Source organism: Schistocerca americana, chromosome 1 (assembly GCF_021461395.2).
Source record: "Schistocerca americana isolate TAMUIC-IGC-003095 chromosome 1, iqSchAmer2.1, whole genome shotgun sequence".
Classification (NCBI taxonomy): Eukaryota; Metazoa; Arthropoda; class Insecta; order Orthoptera; family Acrididae; genus Schistocerca; species Schistocerca americana.
The window spans coordinates 906,219,487-906,242,251 of record NC_060119.1 but is presented as its reverse complement, the minus strand read 5'-3'; the positions used below and the strand labels follow the sequence as shown (position 1 = coordinate 906,242,251).

The following is a 22,765-nucleotide window of genomic DNA, read 5'->3' as shown; positions in this document are numbered from 1 at the left end:
TTTAAGGTAAAACAATAAAAAAATCTGACCATAGGTTGAACAGGAATTTGAATCTTGCTCCTCCTGAATGTATTGCCTTGTTGTTTATTCTATATAAATATTTATATGCCATCCATATTTATCAGTAGAATTTTAATCACAGACTGCTTCACCAGGCAATAATGGAAAGCCTCAACTAAAATCTTAGAACTCTGAAATATACATGGCTTCTAACAAAACTGAAATGTAATTATATGGGCTTATAAAAAGGTATCTAACACATCATATAAACAGAAAATCAATAATTATGAGCTTCAAAGGTCCGCCCTGAAAGCTGAGTGGTCAAAGTGGCGGTCTGTCATGCCAAGGGGCCTGGGTTTGATTCCCCACTGGGTAGGAGATTTTCTCCGCTCAGGAACTGGGTGTTGTGCTCTCCTCATTATCATTTAATCATCATCAGTGGAAGGCAACGGGAAACCACCACTGGAATCACTTCCCTAGATGCTCATGTGGTGGACCTCTCTGATGAGGCTTCCCCCATGACAAGACCTGCCGTAAGGCAGAACACAAACCTTTTTTCAAAGGAGTATGAATGGATCATAAGACAGTGTAAGACACTATTAAAAACTGAGACACACATACTAGAACTAACTAATCACAGACTGATATTGAAAGAGAATCAAAAAGAAATGGCCATTGCCTTCAAATAACTTGAAGCAGTTTTATTTTTATTTGTTTATTTATTTATTGTTCTGTAGGACCAAATTAAGGAGAAGTCTCCATGGTCACGGAACGAGTCAATACATGAAATTATAACACAATAGTAAAAACAGATAAAATGAAATATAAAAAACATATTCAGGCGACAAGTCGAGGGTTTAAATAAAGAAAATCAACAATGTAACACTGGAATTTGCTTAATTTTTCAGCTCTTCCAGGAGCGCCTTGACAGAATAGAAGGAGTGAGCCATGAGGAAACTCTTCAGTTTAGACTTAAAAGTGTTTGGGCTACAGCTAAGATTTTTGAGTTCTTGTGGTAGCTTATTGAAAATGGATGCAGCAGAATACTGCGCTCCTTTCTGTGCAAGAGTCAAGGAAGTGCATTCCATATGCAGATTTGATTTCTGCCTAGTATTAACTAAGTGAAAGCTGCTAACTCTTGGGAATAAGCTAATACTGCTAACAACAAACGACATTAAAGAAAATATATACTGTGAGGGCAATGTCAGAATTCCCAGACTATTGAATAGGTGTCGACGAGAGATTTTCGAACTTACACCACATATAGCTCGAACAGTCCGCTTTTGAGCCAAAAATACTATTTTTGAATTCGTGTTGAACTGCCACTTATTTTAGATACTGTTCTAATGGTAAATAAAGCAGCATTTAGTTTCTGAACAAGATCCTGAACATGGGCTTTCCACAACAGCTTACTAACTATCCGAACACCTAGGAACTTGAACTGTTCTGTCTCGCTTATAATATGCTCATTCTGTCTGATCAAAATATCAGTTTTTATTGTATTGTGAGTTAGAAACTGTAAAAACTGAGTCTTACTGTGATTTAGCATCAAATTATTTTCCACAAGCCACGAACTTATTTCATGAACTACATAATTTGATACTGTTTCAATATTGCACACAAGATCCTTCACTACCATGCTGGTATCATCAGCAAACAGAAATAATTTTGAATCACCTGTAATACTAGAAGGCATATCATTTATATAAATAAGAAACAGCAGTGGCCCCAGCACCGACCCTTGGGGAACGCCCCACTTAACAGTGCTCCACTGAACATCACTACCACTCTCAATATTGCGAAGAATTACCGTCTGCTTTCTGTTCTTAAAGTAAGAGGCGAACCAACTGTAAGCTACTCCCCTTACTCCATAATGGTCCAACTTCTGCAGTAATATTTTGTGGTCAACACAGTCAAAAGCCTTCGTTAAATCAAAGAAAGCACCTAGCGTTCGCAACCTTTTATTTAATCATTCCAAAACCTCACAGAGAAAAGAGAATATAGCATTTTCAGTTGTTAAACCATTTCTAAAACCAAACTGTACATTTTACAGCAAATTATGTGAATCTAAATGCTCCAGTAACCTTGCATATACAACCTTCTCGATAACTTTAGCAAACACCGATGGCATAGAAATAGGTCTAAAATTGTCAACATGACCCCCGTCTCCCTTTTTATGATGTGGCTTCACTACCGAGTACTTTAATCGGTCAGGAAACCGACCACTCCTAAAGGAAAAGTTACAGATATGGCTAAGTACTAGGCTAACATACATACAACAATACTTCAGTATTCTGCTAGATACCCCGTCATATCCATGAGAGTTCTCGGTCTTTAGTGATTTAATTATTAACTCAATCTCCCTCTTGTCAGTATCATGGAGGAGCATTTCAGGTAACAGTCTTGGAACACTTTTTTCTAAGAGCGCTATATGATTCCCTGTTGGGACTAGGTTTCTATTTAGTTCACCTGATATATTCAGAAAGTGATTATTAAAAACTGTACATATATGCAACTTATCAGTAACATGGACGTTCCCACTACGCACTGATTCTATACCCTCCACCTGTCTCTGCAGACCAGCCACTTCCTTTACGACTGACCATATGGTTTTAATTTTATCCTGAGACTTAGCTATTCTATCTGCATACCACATACTTTTGGCCTTCCTCATAAAATTTTTAAGCACCTTACAATACTGTTTGTAATGATCTGCTGCATTTAGATTTTGACTGTTTCTAATGTTTTGATATAATTGCCACTTTGTTCTACAAGGTATTCTTATCCCTCTAGTCATCCACCCAGGCTGCCTGTTTGTGCTACTACCCTGTTTTGAACGTTCTAACGGAAAGCAACTTTCAAAGAGCACGAGAAAAGTCTTGAGAAAAGCATTTTATTTATCGTCTACTGTATCAGCGCTATAAACATCTTGCCACTCTTGTTCCTTGATAAGGTTTACAAAGGTCTCTACAGCAACTGGATTAGCTTTCCTAACCAGCTGATGACTATATTTAACACGTGTTGCAGCACAAAAATCTTTTAGAGTTAAAATTTGTGCATCATGATCTGAAAGGCCATTCACCTTTTTGCTAACAGAATACCCTTCTAGTAATGAGGAATGAACAAAAATGTTGTCTATGGTTGTTCTACTGTTCCCTTGCACTCTCGTTGGAAAGAATACAGTTTGCATAAGATTATATGAATTAAGGAGGTCTACCAGCATCCTTTTCTTTGCACAATCACTTATACAATTAATATTGAAGTCACCACATATAACTAACTTTTTGTACTTCCTATAAAGTGAACCAAGAACCTCTTCTAGCTTTAGCAAAAATGTTGTGAAATTGGAGTCTGGGGATCTATAAATAACAACAGTTAGAAGTTTAGCTCCACTAAATTTAACCACAACTGCACAACATTCAAACATCTTTTCAGTGCAGTACTTTGAAACATCAATTGACTCAAATGGGATGCTGTTTTACACATACATGGCTACTCCCCCACACCGCAAAGAGCTCCTAGAAAAGCTGCCAACCAACCTGTATCCTGGTAAAGGAAGCCTCTGAATTATCTCCTTATTTAAGAAGTGCTCAAATATACAAATAATTTCAGAGTCAACATTTATAAGCAGTTCACTAACTTTATCTCTAATAACTTGTATATTTTGATGAAATATACTAATCCCCTCATTACTCGGATACCTAGGCTTTGTTGAAAGTGGTTCCTTTGTTAGAGAGACTTCCCTTAAGTAGGAATACATATCAGCTAACTTCAATCTAAAAAAGGTGCAGCTCTAACACCCACTACTACAGGAATTTTCCCATGAGTGATCCCACCACTCCCACCTATGCTGTCACCTATAAGCTTTGCCAACCTCCCCTTCCCGTACCTGTTGAGATGCAGGCCATGTCTAGTGAAACCTGTCCTGCTGATAGACCCCACAGACACCACAGACACCACTCCCACGTCTCATGTTATTACGCCTGGCAGCTGTATTAAGATGAGGCCAATCGTGACACTGAAACAGTCCCACGAAATGCACATTCGTGTTGCCAGTCTGAGTGGCTATCTTTTCCAGGTCACCATCTATGTCATACCAAGGTCAAAAGGTTTCTTGCTGCAGCTCTCAGCAACAGTGGTGATAGGGTGTCTAGAACAATGGTTCTGGCATCTGCTTGTGGCACCAGCTGGTATCTTTGATGGTGGTGCACTCTCCAATGCACATGACCTTGTTATTTTGTCTTCAACCATGGGTGAATAGGCTAGTGGTGCCCTCATGGATTTCTGGGCAGAAAGGTATTAGCTAACTACAGACCCTAATGGTCTTAACATTGCAGAAACAGCTGAAAGTACACCTTCGCCCCAGTGTAAGGCACCTTTCGTATTGGGAGAGCGGTCAGTTGTCCTGGAACTCCTGATAAGGTCAAAGTATTTGTATGCTGGTTACTGTTACCTCCAATATTAGATGGTTAATGGCTAACACAAGCATTCCAGAAAAGAGCTGCCAGGTATGGCAGTTTTATCTCAAGTGTCCTCTCACCAGTAAGTCTAGCACAGGACACCATCCTAGTTGTGAAATTGACTCTGCCAGCAACTAGCAGCTGCATGCTGTGGTTTACATTAACACCAAAATGCCACCTGCGTTCAGAAGCTGTCCTCAGTTCCTTCAAATGTTTGGTTGAAGTATTTAAGACTACTAGTCTTACTCATGGGCTGTAATCACTAATATCAGAGTTGTTTCCAAAACCAAACAGTCCTCCGATTTGAAACCAGATGAAAGGCTAAATCCAGAGGTTCAAACAATTCTGTGCAAATCTCATATGCAGGTTATTTATTGTTCTTGCATTATCAAGCTGAGAAACGTAAGACCCAGGCTACAACCTGAGCCCACAATACACATTTAAGTAAAGGCTACTCAACAAGCAAAGTCCATATGATGTTTGCATATTGTTTTTTCAGTTTAAGGAAATGTCTCCATGAACTCCATCACCAATCTCCTAAAGCCACTAGGCTCAGCAACTTCAGGTTCAGAATAATTGCCAATTTTGAGGATATAGAAATTAGTAAGCTAACATACTTTGCATACTTCCACTCTCTGATGTCATACGGAATAATATTCCGGAGCAACTCAACACTTAGGCAAAAGGTATTCACTGCTCAAAAGAAAGTAGTTAGAATAACGTGTGGGGTTCATAGTCGCACATCTTGCAGGCATCTGTTAAAAAGGTTAGGAATTCTTACAACTGCTTCACAGTACATTTAATCAGTAATGAAATGTACTCTCAACAACATGGACCAATTTAAAATCTACAGTGACATTCATGATTAAAATACCAGAAAAAAGAAAGACCCACACTATCGTTTACTTAACCCTTCTTTGGCACGGAAAGGGGTAAAATATGCTGCTATAAAACTTTTTGATAAATTACCATGTGAAATAAAACGTCTGACCGACAGCAGTGATAATTTCAAAATCAAATTGAAATCATACCTCCTTGACAACTCTTTCCATACCATAGATGAATTCTTGAATATGAGTAAATAAATCTGGAGATATGATATATGCATTCTGTGCCATTTATGGGAATGGGATAGATAATAGAAATATTTAGGTATAACACTATAATGTAAAAATCCTTGTTTCCTGTGTGCGTTTCTTGTGCATTTGACACGTTCCACATCATAACGATTTTTCCGTGCTGTTGATCAATGGAACAAGTAACTAACTAATTGCATAACATAATTGGGGAGATGATTAGATCACTTAAATTAAATGAATACAAGAGCATTTGTCTTTGTAGTCAGAAAGGGAACATTTTTAATATGGTATTAGTTAACTGGATGGGCAAACAGGGCAAGGTCAGCATATTTCTGTCACTCATTAATGATAACTATACCTGTGTATCATTAATTCCTATATCTGGATCACAAGACAAAGTGATTAACAGTCAAGTATAGTTGAAGCATGGCAGAACAGACGGACGGAACAATGTTGTTGCTTTCCATTACAGTCATATACCTTAACATTATATCACTCAACAGTTGCACAATTCTGGACTGAACAAATTCACTTGTTCACTGTTGACCTGCAATATTGAGTTAGTTAGTTAGTTAGTTTCCCTTTCCTGGAGTAATTTATGCGATTAATCATAATGATGTGAAATGAGTCATTTTACATTCATATTACACAACCAAAAGATGGCTACATACTAACCATGGACAAAGTGGTTTCAATAATAGTAAAATAATAATAAATATATCTGCGAGTGAGTGAGAAGTTCCTACCCATGACAATTTTACACATTACAAAAGTAGAAATTCTTGTGTGGAATAGAAGGAGTTGTCAAGAACAAACTTTTTCATCTTGTTTCCAAATTTAATTCTGCTACCTGTCACATACTTTATATCATTGGGCAAGTGATAAAAAATTTTGGTGGCAGCATTTATTTTGCTAAATTATAATAACTTGATCACCTTTATCAACACTTTGCTGCTAACTTGACTCATACTATTGCCTAAAATATGTCTAATTGCCAAAAAGTTTAAAACAAAATTTTTTTTCGACAGTTATGATGACAGCAAGAATTGGTAAGGGGCACCTCAAATTCCGGAGTAATATGACAACGGTATATGGAACGGAAGGTGTGACTAAGCTCATTTTCTGATTGGTTTTGCTACAGCAGCTATCCTGTAAACAAATAGCTGCCAATAAATTTGTTTTTCTGATCCAGGTGTAGGAAAAGAAAGCTGGCTGAAACAGAAGTGAATGCCTGCACACCAATAATGGCAGTGTATTTTATCACAACTAAACCATATCTGGAGTGGCTACTGCCAATTTCAAATGTGACACATTTTGGATGAAGATAATTGTCAGTGGGTCAAACATTGTTGACAGTAACTTTTGTAGCCCATCTGTTTCAGGTACCATAGTGGCAGAATGCTTCAGAGAAAACTTTATGGGTAAATTTTCTGAGCATGCTCTAGAAATGGGGAATATTGGAAGACTCCTGCAATCAGAATGTGTACCACTGACAACGCCCTGTGTCTAGCACATTCAAAATTCTTGTTCCAGTTTACATAGAGAAGAAAATCAATAACAATATGGCTGGTACAGCATTAAAGACTATGATCATGAAAGTAAAAATAAAGTAGGAAAATATTTCTGTTTGGCATGTGCAACAAGAAACAGATTCCAGAAGGAGTCTTTCATTCTGGAGTGGAGAGTAAGCTATGGCAAAACTGCCTTACAAGATTACAATGAACCCTCATTTTTGAAGAAATTGCTTTCACTTACTAAGCTACCCAGACAAAACTCATAAACCCCCCTCCCCTCCCAGCTTCAGTATTTCCACTGTATATCCTTCAGTATTTCCACATAATCCCCCTACATACCCTGCTGTAGTAGCTCTTGTTTCTCCCATAACATTAGTCCAATACTGGATTCAGGAGATCTACTGTAAATGTAGAAAAATGTATGTTCACATAATTGAAAAACAATATCATCCAACAGTCAGGACTGTGGAACATAACATTAAACCTACCTGATTTTGTATTAGCTAGGCTATGCAAAAGAACTTTCTTACCTTCTAGCAGCAGTGTAACACGGGTCACTGGAGCAATCAACTTTCTAAGTGACTGGAAAAAGTTGCAGATCATTCCCATTCCAACAACATAGGTATTTATAGGGCCAATAATGCTCATTTCAATCAGTTGTAGAATAATGTTAACCCATTTTACTGTTACACTCCGCGATTCAAATGAAAATAATAATAATAATAGTAATGAACAAATCCAAAAGCAAAGGCAGATAATAAATAAATCTTGTTCCTTCAAGTGGTAAGGCAGCCAACACTTTTTTTTAAAAAAAAAGAGAAGAGATGTTACCAACATATTTAAACTATAGTAATGTAAAGAAAGACGTCAAATGGAAGAAACGGAAGTAGTCCCAATACATTACCAGATATAGTAAATAAAACAGGCACACTTTAAATTATTTATAGTTACAAAAGGTCTCGTGCAAATCACTGGAAATGGTAGCATGAGAAAGAACAGAGAAAAAAACTGCAAAAGGTGAAGCACAATTTCAGAAAAGGTTGCTCAATCAATAAAGGAAATTGCACAGCATGTGGGATTAATGCGGTTTCACACATTTTTCTTTCCAATTTTCAGTGGGAGCAGTGGGCAGCAGCCAGGAATATCAAAGTCACACTGGGACTCCCACGAAGAGTGGCATAGAAAGGAGAATATAAGATCTGTCTTAATTTGATTAACACTTTCTGCCAGGTGGCTTCCGATATGAAATTCATGTATGTGAATTCAGTCAAGGTACAGATCAATAATAGTGACTTTCAAGAGATTGTCGTGTATAGTGTGCTGACAATCAACAATAAACTGCCATATTTAATTTGTGCTTATAAATATTATAAATGAAAATAATACAATTACAAGTAGCCTAACTACAGTTAGAAAGATACAGTTTCCTAAGTAGTGCTAAGCGGCTGCTGTTTATCTGCTGTCAGATCATTTAACTGATGACTGTAGAAAAAATAACACTTATCTTAATGTAGTAAAAATGGAAATCTGTTTACAATGATTATTATTTCTTGCTGTGGTACTGACAGAAGATAATAAAATATTTCTGAAGGAATGACTGAAAGTAGACTGACCATTTGATTGTAAAAGTTGTCAGCTGTTGATACAGCCGTACTGTTTGGCTGAGGTTACCAAATGTCTACTGATTTAAAGGCCAGGGTGCCAATGGACAAAGGAAAGCTTCACATGGAGTGCAACAATAATAAAAGAAAATAAGGTGGAAAACATTTTCTACAATAATCTTTCACAGAGCATTACTCTCACTATATTCAGATATGGGGCACTGCTGTGAATATGTAAGTATAAAATAAGAAAGGGGGAGCAGAGAAGAGTGTGGATGATCATAGCAGCAAAGCAAGTGATTATCCCTACACTGAGTGGAACCAAAAGATGTTATAGTTAACTATATCCTTCCATTATTTCAAATGCCATCTAAATAATTTAAGATGCTACAGAGAGAAGAATGTGGTTTGGTGACTGCACAGTTAAGCGTCTGAGCACAAGCACAAAAATTTATTCATGTTTGTTGGTAAGAAGGCTATTTGTAAATAGAAGGAAGAAATGCCAGTACAAAAATCAACTTAACTGCCAGAACTCATTTTAACACTCTTGATGTATACAACCAATGAGTCAGTTTTAATTCACAGGGGAACTTCCAAATATTTTTTGGCATTACAGGGAGGTTATACATACATTTTACAAACAGCTATTTTCCAATTATGAGTTCAATGAAGGTTGTCTTTTCAGGAATATAACATCTGAGAGCATATCACATAACAAGGCTTCTGCATTGCAATTATTTATGCAAAAAGAGTAGGCAAAGATAATTATTTAAATGTTTCACTGGACACTACTACATAAGGTCCTTATGAAGTAAAATGCCGTTGAAGTAACCAAATAAGTTGAGCTGGTTTAGCAGATGTTAAAAATTTTAAAAACAAGTCAACTGCTGCACAGCATGTATGTATTGATTTCTGCCCGTTACTGTTAAACTAACTAAATTCTGCCCGAATAGCCACAAAGGCCAAATGCTACCAACCGGCAACCATGTCATCCTCAGCCCACAGGTGTCACTGGACGTATTATTATAAATTTTAAATTCCTCTGTGCCTGTAGCATTGCAGATGTCTTGTAATGACATTATATGTACAGTAAGCCAAAATGCTGGTGTATTCAAAGATCTTTTATTTAGACATTAATTTCTTTTGCTACAGGCTTATTTCGGCTCCGTAGCCATTCTCAAGCTACTTCCATAACACACTTAATGCTGTTGCTGCCCAATACTGTGTGCAGCTGCATATTGTGTGTGTAGCGCAGATGAAACTGTTATTGGCTAGATTGGCCTATGCAATATCTCAGCAGTGGAATTTGCTACGGAGCAATATTTGCCAAGACCTACCTAATATGTTCTGTGTACTCCACATGCTGCATTTACATTGGTATTTATACTTCACAAGCCACCCTACAGTGTGTGCAGATGGGATGTTGCATACTACTTACCCCCACCCCATTCCTCATCCTCTGTTCTATTCACCATAATGACATAAGTTAGTCTACCTGAGGAAGTTTCATTGTGGAACACACTCACTGCATCATGAAAGAATAGTGGCCCACACTACACTGCAGCATGAAACATACATTCTGAAAAGCATCATTATGGCCAAGATTTTGTATTTCAGATTAAACCACTTAGGCTACTATTTCAATATGACAAATAAGTTGCACAACTTGAATACAAGCCAAATGCAGAGTGACGTCTTCTACAGAGTGCAAGCAATGCATATTTTCCAACATACTGAGATCATATGGTTTAAAAGTGTGAAACTGGCTACCGCACACTGCCCATGTGTGTCCTGTACTGTATATAAAGCATAGCATCTGGACGATTCTCAGCGAACTTTAGTCTTCATTTCTCTACTGACTGTGGCAAAAAAAAAATGTTTACACTAATTTTGGTAAAACAATTCTAGAAATTCATTTTTTACAACTGTACAGCACACATCTACCTGTTTTAATGCACAGTTATGAATTTGTAAACCTAATTTACAACTTCGTCACCACTGTTATTTCTTTTACATCATAATGCCCCAACGTCGAGTGTGACTGAACTTATTTTGCTTATGTGCTGCTTTCTTTTTCTCTGTAAAATCTCTTCATCTTCTCACTGTGGTTTTTCTTACATTCTTCTGTCCACCTTTTCTTAGATGTAACACTTGGTTTAGCTTTAAACTAATGCTTTCCAAAGTATATCATCATTCCTTCTGAGAATTTGTCCATAATATTTCAATCTCATTTTCCTGAAACCGTCCACGATTTTCTCAAAACTTTGAAACAACTGGTTAGACTTCCGTCTCATCCGGATTCTATAAATACAAACCGGACCAAAAATTTTCCTTTGTATATTTCTTTGCCTTTAGTTAATGATCTACCACCAATGATTACAGTCTCTGACGTGTATAACACTTCAGGTCTGACTACGTTTTAGTTTTGCATTACACAATTCTGATTTTTTGTTGCACCTATTCTACGTAATTGTAGAAGCTTTATGTAATTTAATGATTCTGTGAGATGGCATAATATTTGTACGTAGAAAAACAAAACAACCATTTCTACTAACATTAACATTTAATAACACTTAAAGATTCATTTTGTCTGATTTTCCAATTGCAGTCTAACCTAAAAGAGACGCTAGAAATGCAGAAAATCATGCATGCAACATCACCAAACATATTCACACAAACAAATGCACAAATGCACTTAAAAATGAGAATAAATTCTCGAAACATGTTCTGCCAAGCATCAAAACATAAGTAACTGGTGCAGTTTTATTATTTAAATCTTGAAAGACAGTTGCAGACTTCCCTGAAACATCTAATATGATGAACTATATCAAGATTCTATCTTTGTTTGCTTCCGGATACAATCTAGAGTGTTGGATTGTTTCTACTAGATATTTAAATTTGGACCCTTGAGATATTTTGCCAACATGTGGGTTGTCCATCTAAGTATCAAGCAGAACCTTCCATGTATTGGGTATTTTCCATAGCCTAAGAAATTTTCAGTCCACTTTTATATGCTATTTCATGGAATTTTTCAAGAGAATTGACTGCTGCTTCTCTGTTGCTTGACAAGATCACTAGATCTACAGCGTAAACTAAACATTAAAAAAGGATTTTATTTTAATATAGTCTACCAACGGTTACTCCTTTTACTTCTTTTTCCATGTCCTAATTACTTTTCCTAGTACAAGATTGAACAGTAAGAGTGATAGTTCACCTTCCTGTCAGACCTCCCAATTTTTATAACAAATTGTTCACAGGTTTCACGTTGGAACTTAACTTTTGAGATAGTATCAGTTAATGTCTGTTAAACAAGTGAACATCACACAAACAATGAAACAGTTTGTGTTAGGAAGCTGCACTCAAACACCACGTGGAAGCACGAAAATGTAAGATCTACAAAAAATGACCAAGTTAGATCACGTTTCCAATGACAGCATTAGGGAACAGGTTGGTGTTGCACCGATCCAAGACGAGAGGTGTGAGAGTCATCTTCGATGGTTTGACTCTATTACACACTTGAAGTCGTGGGCAGAAGACCCAAAAGCCGACCTAAGCAACTTTGGGCTGATACGATTCATAAAGACCTTAAATGCATGAACATCCACTCAGACACAGCCGTGATAGAGTGAAATGGAGATAACATACCCATGTAGCAGACCCACAGGCATGCGGGACAAATGCTGAATTAAAAGAAGGAGAAGACAAAATATGACACTGGTACAGGAAGGCAATAATTACAGCTTTGTTACAAATCCCAGACAGACTTGTGAACACTGACAAGTAATAACAAGGTAATAAACAAACTCACAGAAGATGGAGAAACTCCTCCAAAATGCGTGTGAATAACAAAACCAGAAAAAATGTGTCTGCTAAAGGCCGAACCACATTTCCGTATTACATGTTATTAAGTCAACTGTCTTGTCCTTCTAACCACTTTCAACTCTCCTAGTATATTAAACAACATACAAATAATGAATTGTAATTTTTTTAAGTCCCCATTCGTCTGCCTTTGCAGATTAGTAAGACAGAATTTGCTCCACACAGGAGCTACCTTTCCTAAAACATGCTTGATATTTGCCCGTTAAAATGGTCCATTTGTGCTTAAAGCTTTTCAAGTGAGATTTTTGAAAGAATTCTTTAAGTAACTGGCAGTGTTCACTAAAATCTCTTTATAGTTAAACATCAGTTTCATCCCTTTCCTGTGTAGTGGGTGGATTATGGCACACTATTCTTTAGGGATTCTAGCCAAATACCCATAAGAACTTCATTGTTATTATTATTCACTCAACAGTTTACATCAGACAAGTTCTCACAAGGATATGAAAAGACTTGTGGCACTACCTTGCTAGAATCTTTCCACATTTGCCTTGGGTTATTTAGTAACATCCAGGAATATTTAAGAAAGAAAGACCAATTGGTAACTGGATCAAGCTGGCCTTCTCAGCTAATCTTGCATTTGGTGGCAATATTACCTAACTTGTTAAGTCCTCATTTGGCAGAAGTAACTCCCTATTTTGAAGGGTAATAAAAATGAAATACAGTAAGGAACACAACAATTCTTTGTTTACTAAATAGCATGCAATACTTTTTTTACTTTCAGTCGTGCTTAAGGATGACTGAAAGTTGATGGCTCATTGAAAGACTATGGTAAACAACCTATTGGGAGACAAAATCAACATTTGTTAGAAACCCTCTGTACAGACCTCAAGTTAGACCCTGACCAAACTCAAAATCACGTCAAATGGAGACAGGGAACCAAAAGAGCAGACCCTGCCACACTACAGGGCTAAACAATGAGGAAAAAGCACAGTTAAAGATAAGTTGTGGCCCTTCTTTATAAGACAATGTCAATGCCACTGAAAGAAGTAGGTCCATGACTATGCCCCTTGTATTTAAATGACATCACATTTTACCACATTATTATTAAAACTCAAATTCAAGAGTGAACAATGCCAAGTGCAGTAACCTTACCCTGTTGACAGCATGTATCTTCAAGTTCATACCATTTTTGATGCATGGCACATCTCAGTTCCCAGTTACAGTCAAGCTACGCCACCTCTATATACCCAATCCAGATATGGCACACACACAGCATATGCAACAAATTCTGATGTCCGTTAAATTCTGACTAGAATAAAAAAATTAAAACAACTGTTTGCAGCAACACACTTGTGCCAGCCTCATATCATGAAGCCACTTTTTGGCTTGCATGTTAAAACTACTGCTTGTTGACAAACAGAGTCCCAACGTGCCTCATCACTAATTGAGAACTACTTAAGAAAAGTGTTACTTAACTTCCTGGTAAAAAGATTAACAGATTTTCAAATCATCATTGGTTAGTTCTTAAGGCAATATTTTGTTGTTGAAGAGTCTCGAGTGCAAAATCTATTCCTGGCACTTCAAGCGGAGATCTTATGAGCAATTGAATGTTTTCTTATATAACCTATTAGACTGAACCCTAACTATGTCAACTTTTCCACTCATTATTTAATGATTCAAACTGTCCATGCAAATTTTGTTGGTGATTAGTAGCTATCTTGTTAAAAATGCACTTCAGGAAAGTGGGAATGTCTACCGAGACTGCTTCTTATATTAATCATTTCCACTATGATATTATAATGGTTAAATAACTCATAACTGTTGGCAAGTGAGTATTCACACAACAACAAAAAGTCATATGAAGTACGACAAATGCTAGCACAAATATGAATACAAATGTGCTTGATGTGAATGCATATGCTTTGGTGGCTAGCACCCATTATTAAAAGCATTCTGGTTTTATTGTTGCATCATCTTATAAAATATTAAAATGTATCAATGTTTTGGCCAAGGTGGAGTGGCCTGTCTCAGGGAAAATTCTTTGACACATTTTAGCACTTTAAATATTTTACAAGGAGATATGATAATATACCCAGAATGTTTTTAATGAAAAATATTTTACATTCATGGTGAAACTGAGGTCAGCAACAATCATGTGAAAACCAAAAACCCAACCCTTTCTCAAATACCCTGCATTCCTTTCACACAAAAGATCCATAAAGCCATTGCTACAATATGTCCTGTTTCACAGCAAAAATCAATGATACAGGCTACAGAACTAATTGATTGGGAAACATCAGAAAATTCCTTGATGAGATCTTTATGCTGAAGTCACAACAAAGCTATGTCTACAGCATAATTTTTCCCATGTACTGAAAATTGTTTCTGGTATGGAAACTAGGTAAAAGCATCACCCATAAACCTATTTAAAACATGCATTGTCCTACTTCAAACAAATGATATCATATGAAAGCTACATATAAATGACAGGACTTCAGTTTCATACAGGTTAACCAGGTAAAAAAACACCACACCAAATCCTATGCAGTAGCATCTTCACGCGCACGCACGTGCACACATAATGCCTTTTGTTGTCATATTTCGGCTGTCATTCCTTTCTACACCCTCATATCATCAACTCCACTTTTTCTCAGCTCCCTTTCTCAAATTAATTGCTCATTATTAGAGTAATAAATTTGCCATCAAACTGTCATTCTTCCTGCTAAAAACTTTGTGTAGTTCCACACTCTTCTGTATGCAAAAGGGTGGGGGGGGGGGGGGGGGGGAGGTTAAGGTTTACCGTCCCATTTATGACAAGGTCAATAGATATTGAGCTCAAGCTGGGACTGAGGAAGCATGAGAAAGGAAATTGGCCATGTCCCTTTCAAAGGGATCATCATAGTGTTTGCCTCAAGCCACTCACCCCTCCACCCGTCACCATGGACCTGGAGCACAAAAGCTTTTTCTCATATATGTCCTACTGAGTGGATAACCATCAATTCACTAGGATATAATAACATTTAATTCTTATTTATGACATGCAAGTCTAGACACTGGACAATTCATTCATATAAAAAGCACAATTTTAAACCTTTATGCCCCCCCCCCCTTTCTGTTAAAATGTCTGTAGATGCCCATGGTGTGGATATGTGGTAAGAGTGGTTATTTTTTTTCTACTGATCTGCATGAAAGGGTCATTATTTGGTGATAGCAAAATGAATTTGGGAGCTTTTTGGAATTTACTGAGGGGTCATTCCATATCAAATCACCCAATAAAAAATAAATTTTACACCCACCTCTTTAGATTTTCATGAAATTTGGCTCAAATGGTTCTAATACCATCCTGACAACACCTGCAATTTTTTTTGCTGTATCTCTTATAGTTTTTTATACATTTTTTAAGTTTTTATGTTTTGCGTTTTCTGAACCTTCGGAAATGGTAAATTTAATTTGTATTCAAAACTTTAAAATTGCTTATCTTAAAAACTCTTTTAGATAACATCATGAATTTTTGCAGCAGGTTTATTTATTATACATATTTGAAGATAAAAATGACACTATTAAAAAACATTAATATTTTCTATGAAAAATATATATATATTTCTTTTTTTAAAATGGATGTTTTGTTTTATAAGAATTGCAATATCTAGAGTCTCAGACCTGATAGAATGCTCAAATTTGTTTTAATTTACTCTTAAACATATAGGCTACTCGATAAAACAAAAATAATGATGGCTTTTTAACATGTTTATTAATTATAGTAGATTACATTAGAATTATGTACAAAGATAGTGTACTTACGACACTTATGTATAACCCAACTGATTGCTTGAAATATTGAATTTTTTGAGTAATTTCGTCTTTTTAATAAACATTAATGCTGATTCAAACTGTTTTTCCACTTCATCCAAGAGCTTTCAGTTCTTGTAATACATTCTTCCAGTGACGCTTGATTGAGGTGTGTCTACTACAAGACTATGTGCTCCAAAGGCACTATGCAAGAATCTTCTCTTTCGGGCCAATAAAATGATGCAGCTGGTCCTGAAGGATGTAGAAATAGAATTTCTGCATCTTCTTCATCATTGAATATTGTTTTTACCAGTCCAAAGTACCAGTTACCATCATAATTTGCAGCCACATAGCTATTTATGGATGGTTCAACACGAACCCAATCAGAAGAAGAATGGAAAGAAAAGACTAAGGAGGTTTTACACTATCTGTAGTCCTTCTAATTTCAAGGTTGTTTGTTGGAAGTGGTTTGAAGTTATGACAACTTCTTGTTCTAGGAACGGTTCGGGTTGCTGAAAAAGTTTTTCTAGTTTTAACCGTAGCAAATCAGCTTCTTTTTTGTCAATAAAGTGAAAATGAATGTTTTCAATATTTTTTTTTTTTACAAAACTTGTACACATCGATTGCTGTCATTATTTGTTCTTTGTCTGAAAGCTGTAGACTGGCTTTCCTTAAAATTCTTTTAATAGTTCCTCCTAGGCCATCACAAATTGACTTCCCATGACTTGTTGCAAAAAAAGTGTGTTGGGCCATCAAATTAAAGTCTCTCAAGTGTTCAGTCAAATTTTTAAAACTGTTTCTATTTTTGTACTGCCCAGCACAACCACCTGTAAAGTAGTGAACTGAGTCAATGTCAGTATGATGTAATGACAGCCACTTTGTAATTTCTTTTTGTACAAAGTTAAAAAAACCAGTGTCATGTTCTTGGTCATCACTAATAAAACAGTGGTTGGAAACAAAAACATTGTTTTCCTCATTTCTTAGAAAAACTCCAACTGGGTGTAGAGTACAACCACCTCTATTTCAGTGGTGACTTTGGATCTCATTTTGTATAACAAAGGAATAATTTTCACTGAAATCCATCACAATAATTGCTGTTTTGGGTGGTGGGTCTTCTTTCAATCTTTTAAAGGCTGCTGATTGGGATTTTGCTATAAACGAGTGTGGGGTGAGCTTTTCCAATGACCTAACCAATAAAGAAATGTAGTTTTCAACACTGATAGACTGTTTGATCATTTCTGCCCTGTCTGTGTTAACCCACTGACTGATTACAATTGCTTCTTCTAAATCATAATCTTCACTTAGTTTTTCAGTTAAGTACTCAGTTAGTGCAGTATTTGCAGGACAGCTGTTGCAATGATGTAGCATGCAGTTTTGGTTTTCCGTGTTGCACACAAGCATCTTAATTAGGTCTTTATAAGATTCTTCAATTTTCACAGCATCCAGTAATAGTTTAACATTCTGGTGGACACTGCATACACATACAGTGTGCGTGCCTGCAGCACCAGCAAGGATACACCATTTAGGTCTCAAGAAACAAAATTTTGAAAATCCTACTTCTACCTCGGGATTCTCCCATTTGAAAGAATAATACAGTTCTCTCAAGTTACACAAAATGAGTCTTTTTTGCACGTACACATTTTTTTGAACACTTACTTTGTCTTTTGTTCCAGGTAGCACTCTGGAACTTTCATCCTTTTCATAAAAATCTGTTACAGGTCTTACTGTATTTCCAGAAAGAGTTTTACCTTTTTTTGGACCAGGAGTTTCCAAAATACCCTTTTCAGATTTTAGCTTTCTAGCTTGTCGCACCATGTACTCACTCACATTAAATTCTTTCATCACTTTATTTCGACTCCAAGAATCTGGAGCCAAGGTCAGAATCTGGATTTTTCTAGACCCCCCAACAGATGAAATCTTCTCTTTCATAAGTGAAATCATTACATCAAAAACCTTTGCTTTCTCAACCACACTTGTATCTTCTTCGTCATCATCAGAACTTGGTGCATCATCATATTTTAATGCTTTTGAAACCACCTTTTTTGCAGTCTTTTCAATACTGCTAACCTTCCTTTTAAAATAAGACCCTTTACTTTGTTCTGACAAGCCATGAAGCTTTATCGGTGTTAAACCTAAATTAGCAAGAGCAATGTTTGTTTGTACGAGAGATTCATTTCTGGATTCCAATGATTCTAATTCAACCATGACTTCAACTCTTAATTTTTCCTCACAAAAGTTACGGCATGTTGAGCAAAGTTTTTGTCCAGGTTTTATGCTAATATTTTTTTCAGTAATTGTTAAGAAAGATCCAAGCCTACACTTCAAAACACAGGAGTAATAAAACAAAATCCAAGCGTACGTTGTTACTCCAAGAAGACAAAAACTTATTTTCGGTGCCTAAGTCACTTGGTACTTTTTATTTTTAAAATATATATTTTAAAAATTAGATCACTATTAAACAGGTTAAAAAGCCAACATAATTTTTCTTTTATCTAACAGCCTATACAATTAAGAATATTTTAAAACAAATTCGAGCTTTCTATCAGGTCTGAAACTCTAGATACTGCTGTTTTTGTGAAACTAAACATCCGTTAGCTTTCAAAAAAACATGTAAAATTTTTTTCACCTGGAAGATTTTTAATATATCTTTATGGCAATTTTTTTTAACATTTAGATATAATACACAAACTTATTCCAAAATTTCATACTGATATCTTGAGTATTCTTTAATATACAAATTATTTTAGTTGTGAGGACGCGTTTAAGTTACGATTTCCGACTGCTGAAACAACGCCAAATCTAAAAACTTTAAAAATTAAAAAAAAAACTATAAGAGATACAGCAAAAAAATTTAAAAGTGCTTTCAGGATGATAAAAGAAGTAATTGTACCAAGTTTCATCAAAATCTGACATGGTTGGTGTCAAGGCCTGGGTGACTTGACATGGAATGACCCTGAGATATGCACAAATAAATACCAAAATGGAGTTATATGTAATAAGATAGGGTCAATCTAGATAACACTGACAATTTGAGAATGTCTGCAAACATGTTTGTGTTGAGGTTATCTCGGGCAAAGAAAATCAGTGGAAACTGAATTCAAATGGAAATTGTGATGTCTCAGCTTGGTTAGTAGTATTTTTCACATACTACAAAAAGAAAGGGAGACAAATGTATAGAAGAATTGAGAGAGGATCCTACAAATACTTCTGAATAGTATCAAAGAGCACACTTACCCAGACAACCACTGTTTCCAGTTATATCTACAAGTACCTTTCTAACAAAGGCACAATATAAATAAATTCACTTTTAAAAATACTACTGCATTTGCTTAAAAAAGCACCATAGAGCACACTTGGACAGCCATTAAAAGAGCCCTACACAAAGTCAAGATACAACTTGACCATTGCTTTTCTCCACTTGTTTCAGGGAAACCACATCAAAATGCAGCAGACTTATTCATATATTAATTGTCAGATTAATTTTTTTTCTAATGGTTTACTTCAATTACTTCCCCCCCCCCCCCCCCCCGATTTCAAACTGCTGTCTGCTACCATAGATTGCACTTAGACCTATGCCATCTCCTTTAATGGACTACGCAGCTTACGTTGGCCACAAAAGACTGTCTTAAAATTGCCACAACAACAATTGTGTTAATTGTTTCACTAGTTTTTGGGAATGAAGATTCTGGTGACGAAATTTGCACATGGTCTGGAGTCTAAGTTTGTTATTTGTTGTGTGCTGACAAACCCAACAAATGAGAGAGTGTGACAGGACTTTTGTCTACAGCTATTATACAGATGAAGAAACCACTCATCAAACAACCTATGATTTCAACTAACAAATTTCTCAGATTACACCACATTGTGGTTTTGACATATCATGTGCTAAAGATTAATTTTCTTTTTTGTTAAGGAGTTGACCTTGTGAAATTTTGAGGTTACAGCTGCTGTTTTGTCAAATACATTTGAGCATTCCATAGTTAATTCACATCCGAATTTGACATAGGCTTAACACATTCTATTCCCATACCACCTCATGGCAAGGGGGTGCAAACATTGTTCTGTTAAAAATGGAAGTAATGGCACTGCTCTATTTCTGAACTCTTATTATACATTGTTTGATTTCAAAGTTTTCTATGTCCTCTCAAAATCTTTACCACAGCATTACATTATTCATTTCCTCCAAGTCAATTATCAGATAAATTTAGAGATCATGAGCTCCATCTATCTTTGTGGTAAATAATGGTTCACCATACATTTCTCTAAATTATATCTTTACAATTTATTCAAAGATAAAATGTTTTTCCTAAATTTCAAGTAGCTACTTTCAAATGCATACAAATCTTCAAGATGGATATCAAACAATATATTGCACAGGCACTAGGAGGATGATCACAAATGAACTTAAGCAAATACAAAGAGAATGGTCTAGTTGTGAAAAAGAACACAAGTTACTCCACTGTTCTGTAGAGCCACATATAGGCAACCACATGAACTGTTTGTCAGAATTCCCTTGTAGAAATGAATGCTTATATCATCTGCCTCCACAACACTCTGACACACAGAATATGGAATAATGAGATAAATTTTAACATTGGGAGGCATTAAAACAAATATCACAGTCACATTAAAAATGTGTCAATCAAGCTACGCACAAACACACAACATTAAGAAATGACTTAGGCTTTCAACTCAAAGATTAGTTCAACCACTGAAATGTTTTATTAAGTATGTCGCACGGGCTGCATGCCATAGTTTTCTCCTATCCAAGAAATTGTTCCAACTAGGTAACTGGAACTATTAAAATAATTTCCAATTGGCTGGGTACACGCAGAATTAGCTTTTCACCCACAGACGCACGATACGTACAGCATCTGTCATTCTGTTTCTTACAGAATACACAGATCATATTTACAATTAACCTGTCATATCCATCATGTCATTTGCACAACATTAACATACATTTTATTAGAACATCTCTTGTGACACTATGTTGACTATTTGAACTTGCATCAAATCTAGTAATGGGAGCTGTAAGGTCAAATCCCAATGGCACACAACAGTACTGTAAGGATCCATTATTACTGGTCATGCAACATCTGGAAACGGTAGAGATCATACCAATGGGGTGCAACTGAAATAATCCAGTATTAATTTGACACAATTTCTGTAATCTACACATAGTAAGTACCATGATAAAATGAACTAAAAATGAAAATTTTACAAAAACACACATATACGAACATTATGTATTACCACAATACTCCGTAATGTTCCCATATAAACTCACCTCAAAATAAGGACTACAGGCAGCAAGGACTGCGCGATGAACGCGCAGTGTATGAGTATTACACATTAGCGTAACGTCAACTAGAGTCTGATGCTCGAGAAGATGTCCAAGGCGTGTAGCCAGATGTGATGGATGTTCTTCCCACTGCACCATAAATCTTGTGCCCCCCATTTTTTACTCCACTTCCTACTAACATGAAATAGTGATCACGTACACAAATTACTTCCACAAAATATTTCAATAACACGTCGTTATTCGCTTATGTAAATTAATAATTAAAACGTTCACAATACAATCACGTTGCAAATAGTGAAGTTTATAATTATGACACTGGTTCTGTCCTTCCTCTATTTACAACTTCTGCCAAGAGAAAATAAGCATTATTTCTGAAGGAAATTCCGACGGCGATTATTTAACAATCTGACGAAACAGACACACGATACCATCACTGACGGACCAGAACTTAATCAGGAAAAAGAGTCGCTAATTGAAACACAGTCCAACTTCACGATTCTCCTCTTCTGGTAACAATAACACATTAATAATAAACTTCTCACATTCTCTCACGAGTTCGCCATATGCAAACGCAGCAACATAAATTTCGTAGGCAACGCCACCTATGTCTGAACTTCAACAAAAAAACATTAGTAACAAAAGACTGAACACGAAGCCTTCTATACACATAAATATCTCGAGAATTTCTAGTGAAGAATTCACAACAATTATTACTTTGACACAGCTATGTTATTTGTATAGACAGCTGCGCAATTCTTTCGATAATATTTTCCACCTTCAAGTATTTCAGAAATAGCTACAGTTGTGTTCTTCGTGGTCATGTAGTCCTTGACTGTATGTTAAAGAACATCGAAATGCATTTCAAACGCCGGCAATGGAACAGAATGAGACAGATCGAGACGTCAACAAATCTGGGAAGAAAATTTTGATGGTGGCCTTGGCAGGAGGGCTGGTAGCTTCATCTGTTAAAGTCAGAAACTAAACTATTCTCACACATATTTTAGTTTTGATCTTGTGCTTTTGTGTATTCCTCGTCTACAGTTTATTGTTTGCTTCTTTTGGGTAAACATTCCGAAGATTCCATGAATGTCTGGATATATTCACAATAGTTTGACAGTTAAAGAAAAAACCGTATGAAATAATTTCCCTTAAAAGTTATTTCGTATCACAATGAAATACCAGCTTTGTCGAAGTAGAT

At 36.1% G+C, this 22,765-nt stretch overlaps 1 protein-coding gene across 1 annotated transcript in view; it reads right to left on the bottom strand.

Annotated features, from left to right (window-relative positions):
* The window catches only part of LOC124615174, a 126,103-nt gene extending 103,963 nt beyond the window's left edge, over positions 1 to 22,140 (bottom strand). The window contains exon 1 of the mRNA XM_047143006.1: positions 21,553 to 22,140. Within this exon, the coding sequence (XP_046998962.1) occupies positions 21,553 to 21,723 (171 nt within the window). The 5' untranslated portion in view covers positions 21,724 to 22,140. The remainder of the gene's footprint in view (positions 1 to 21,552) is intronic.
* Between the last annotated feature and the right edge of the window lie 625 nt (positions 22,141 to 22,765).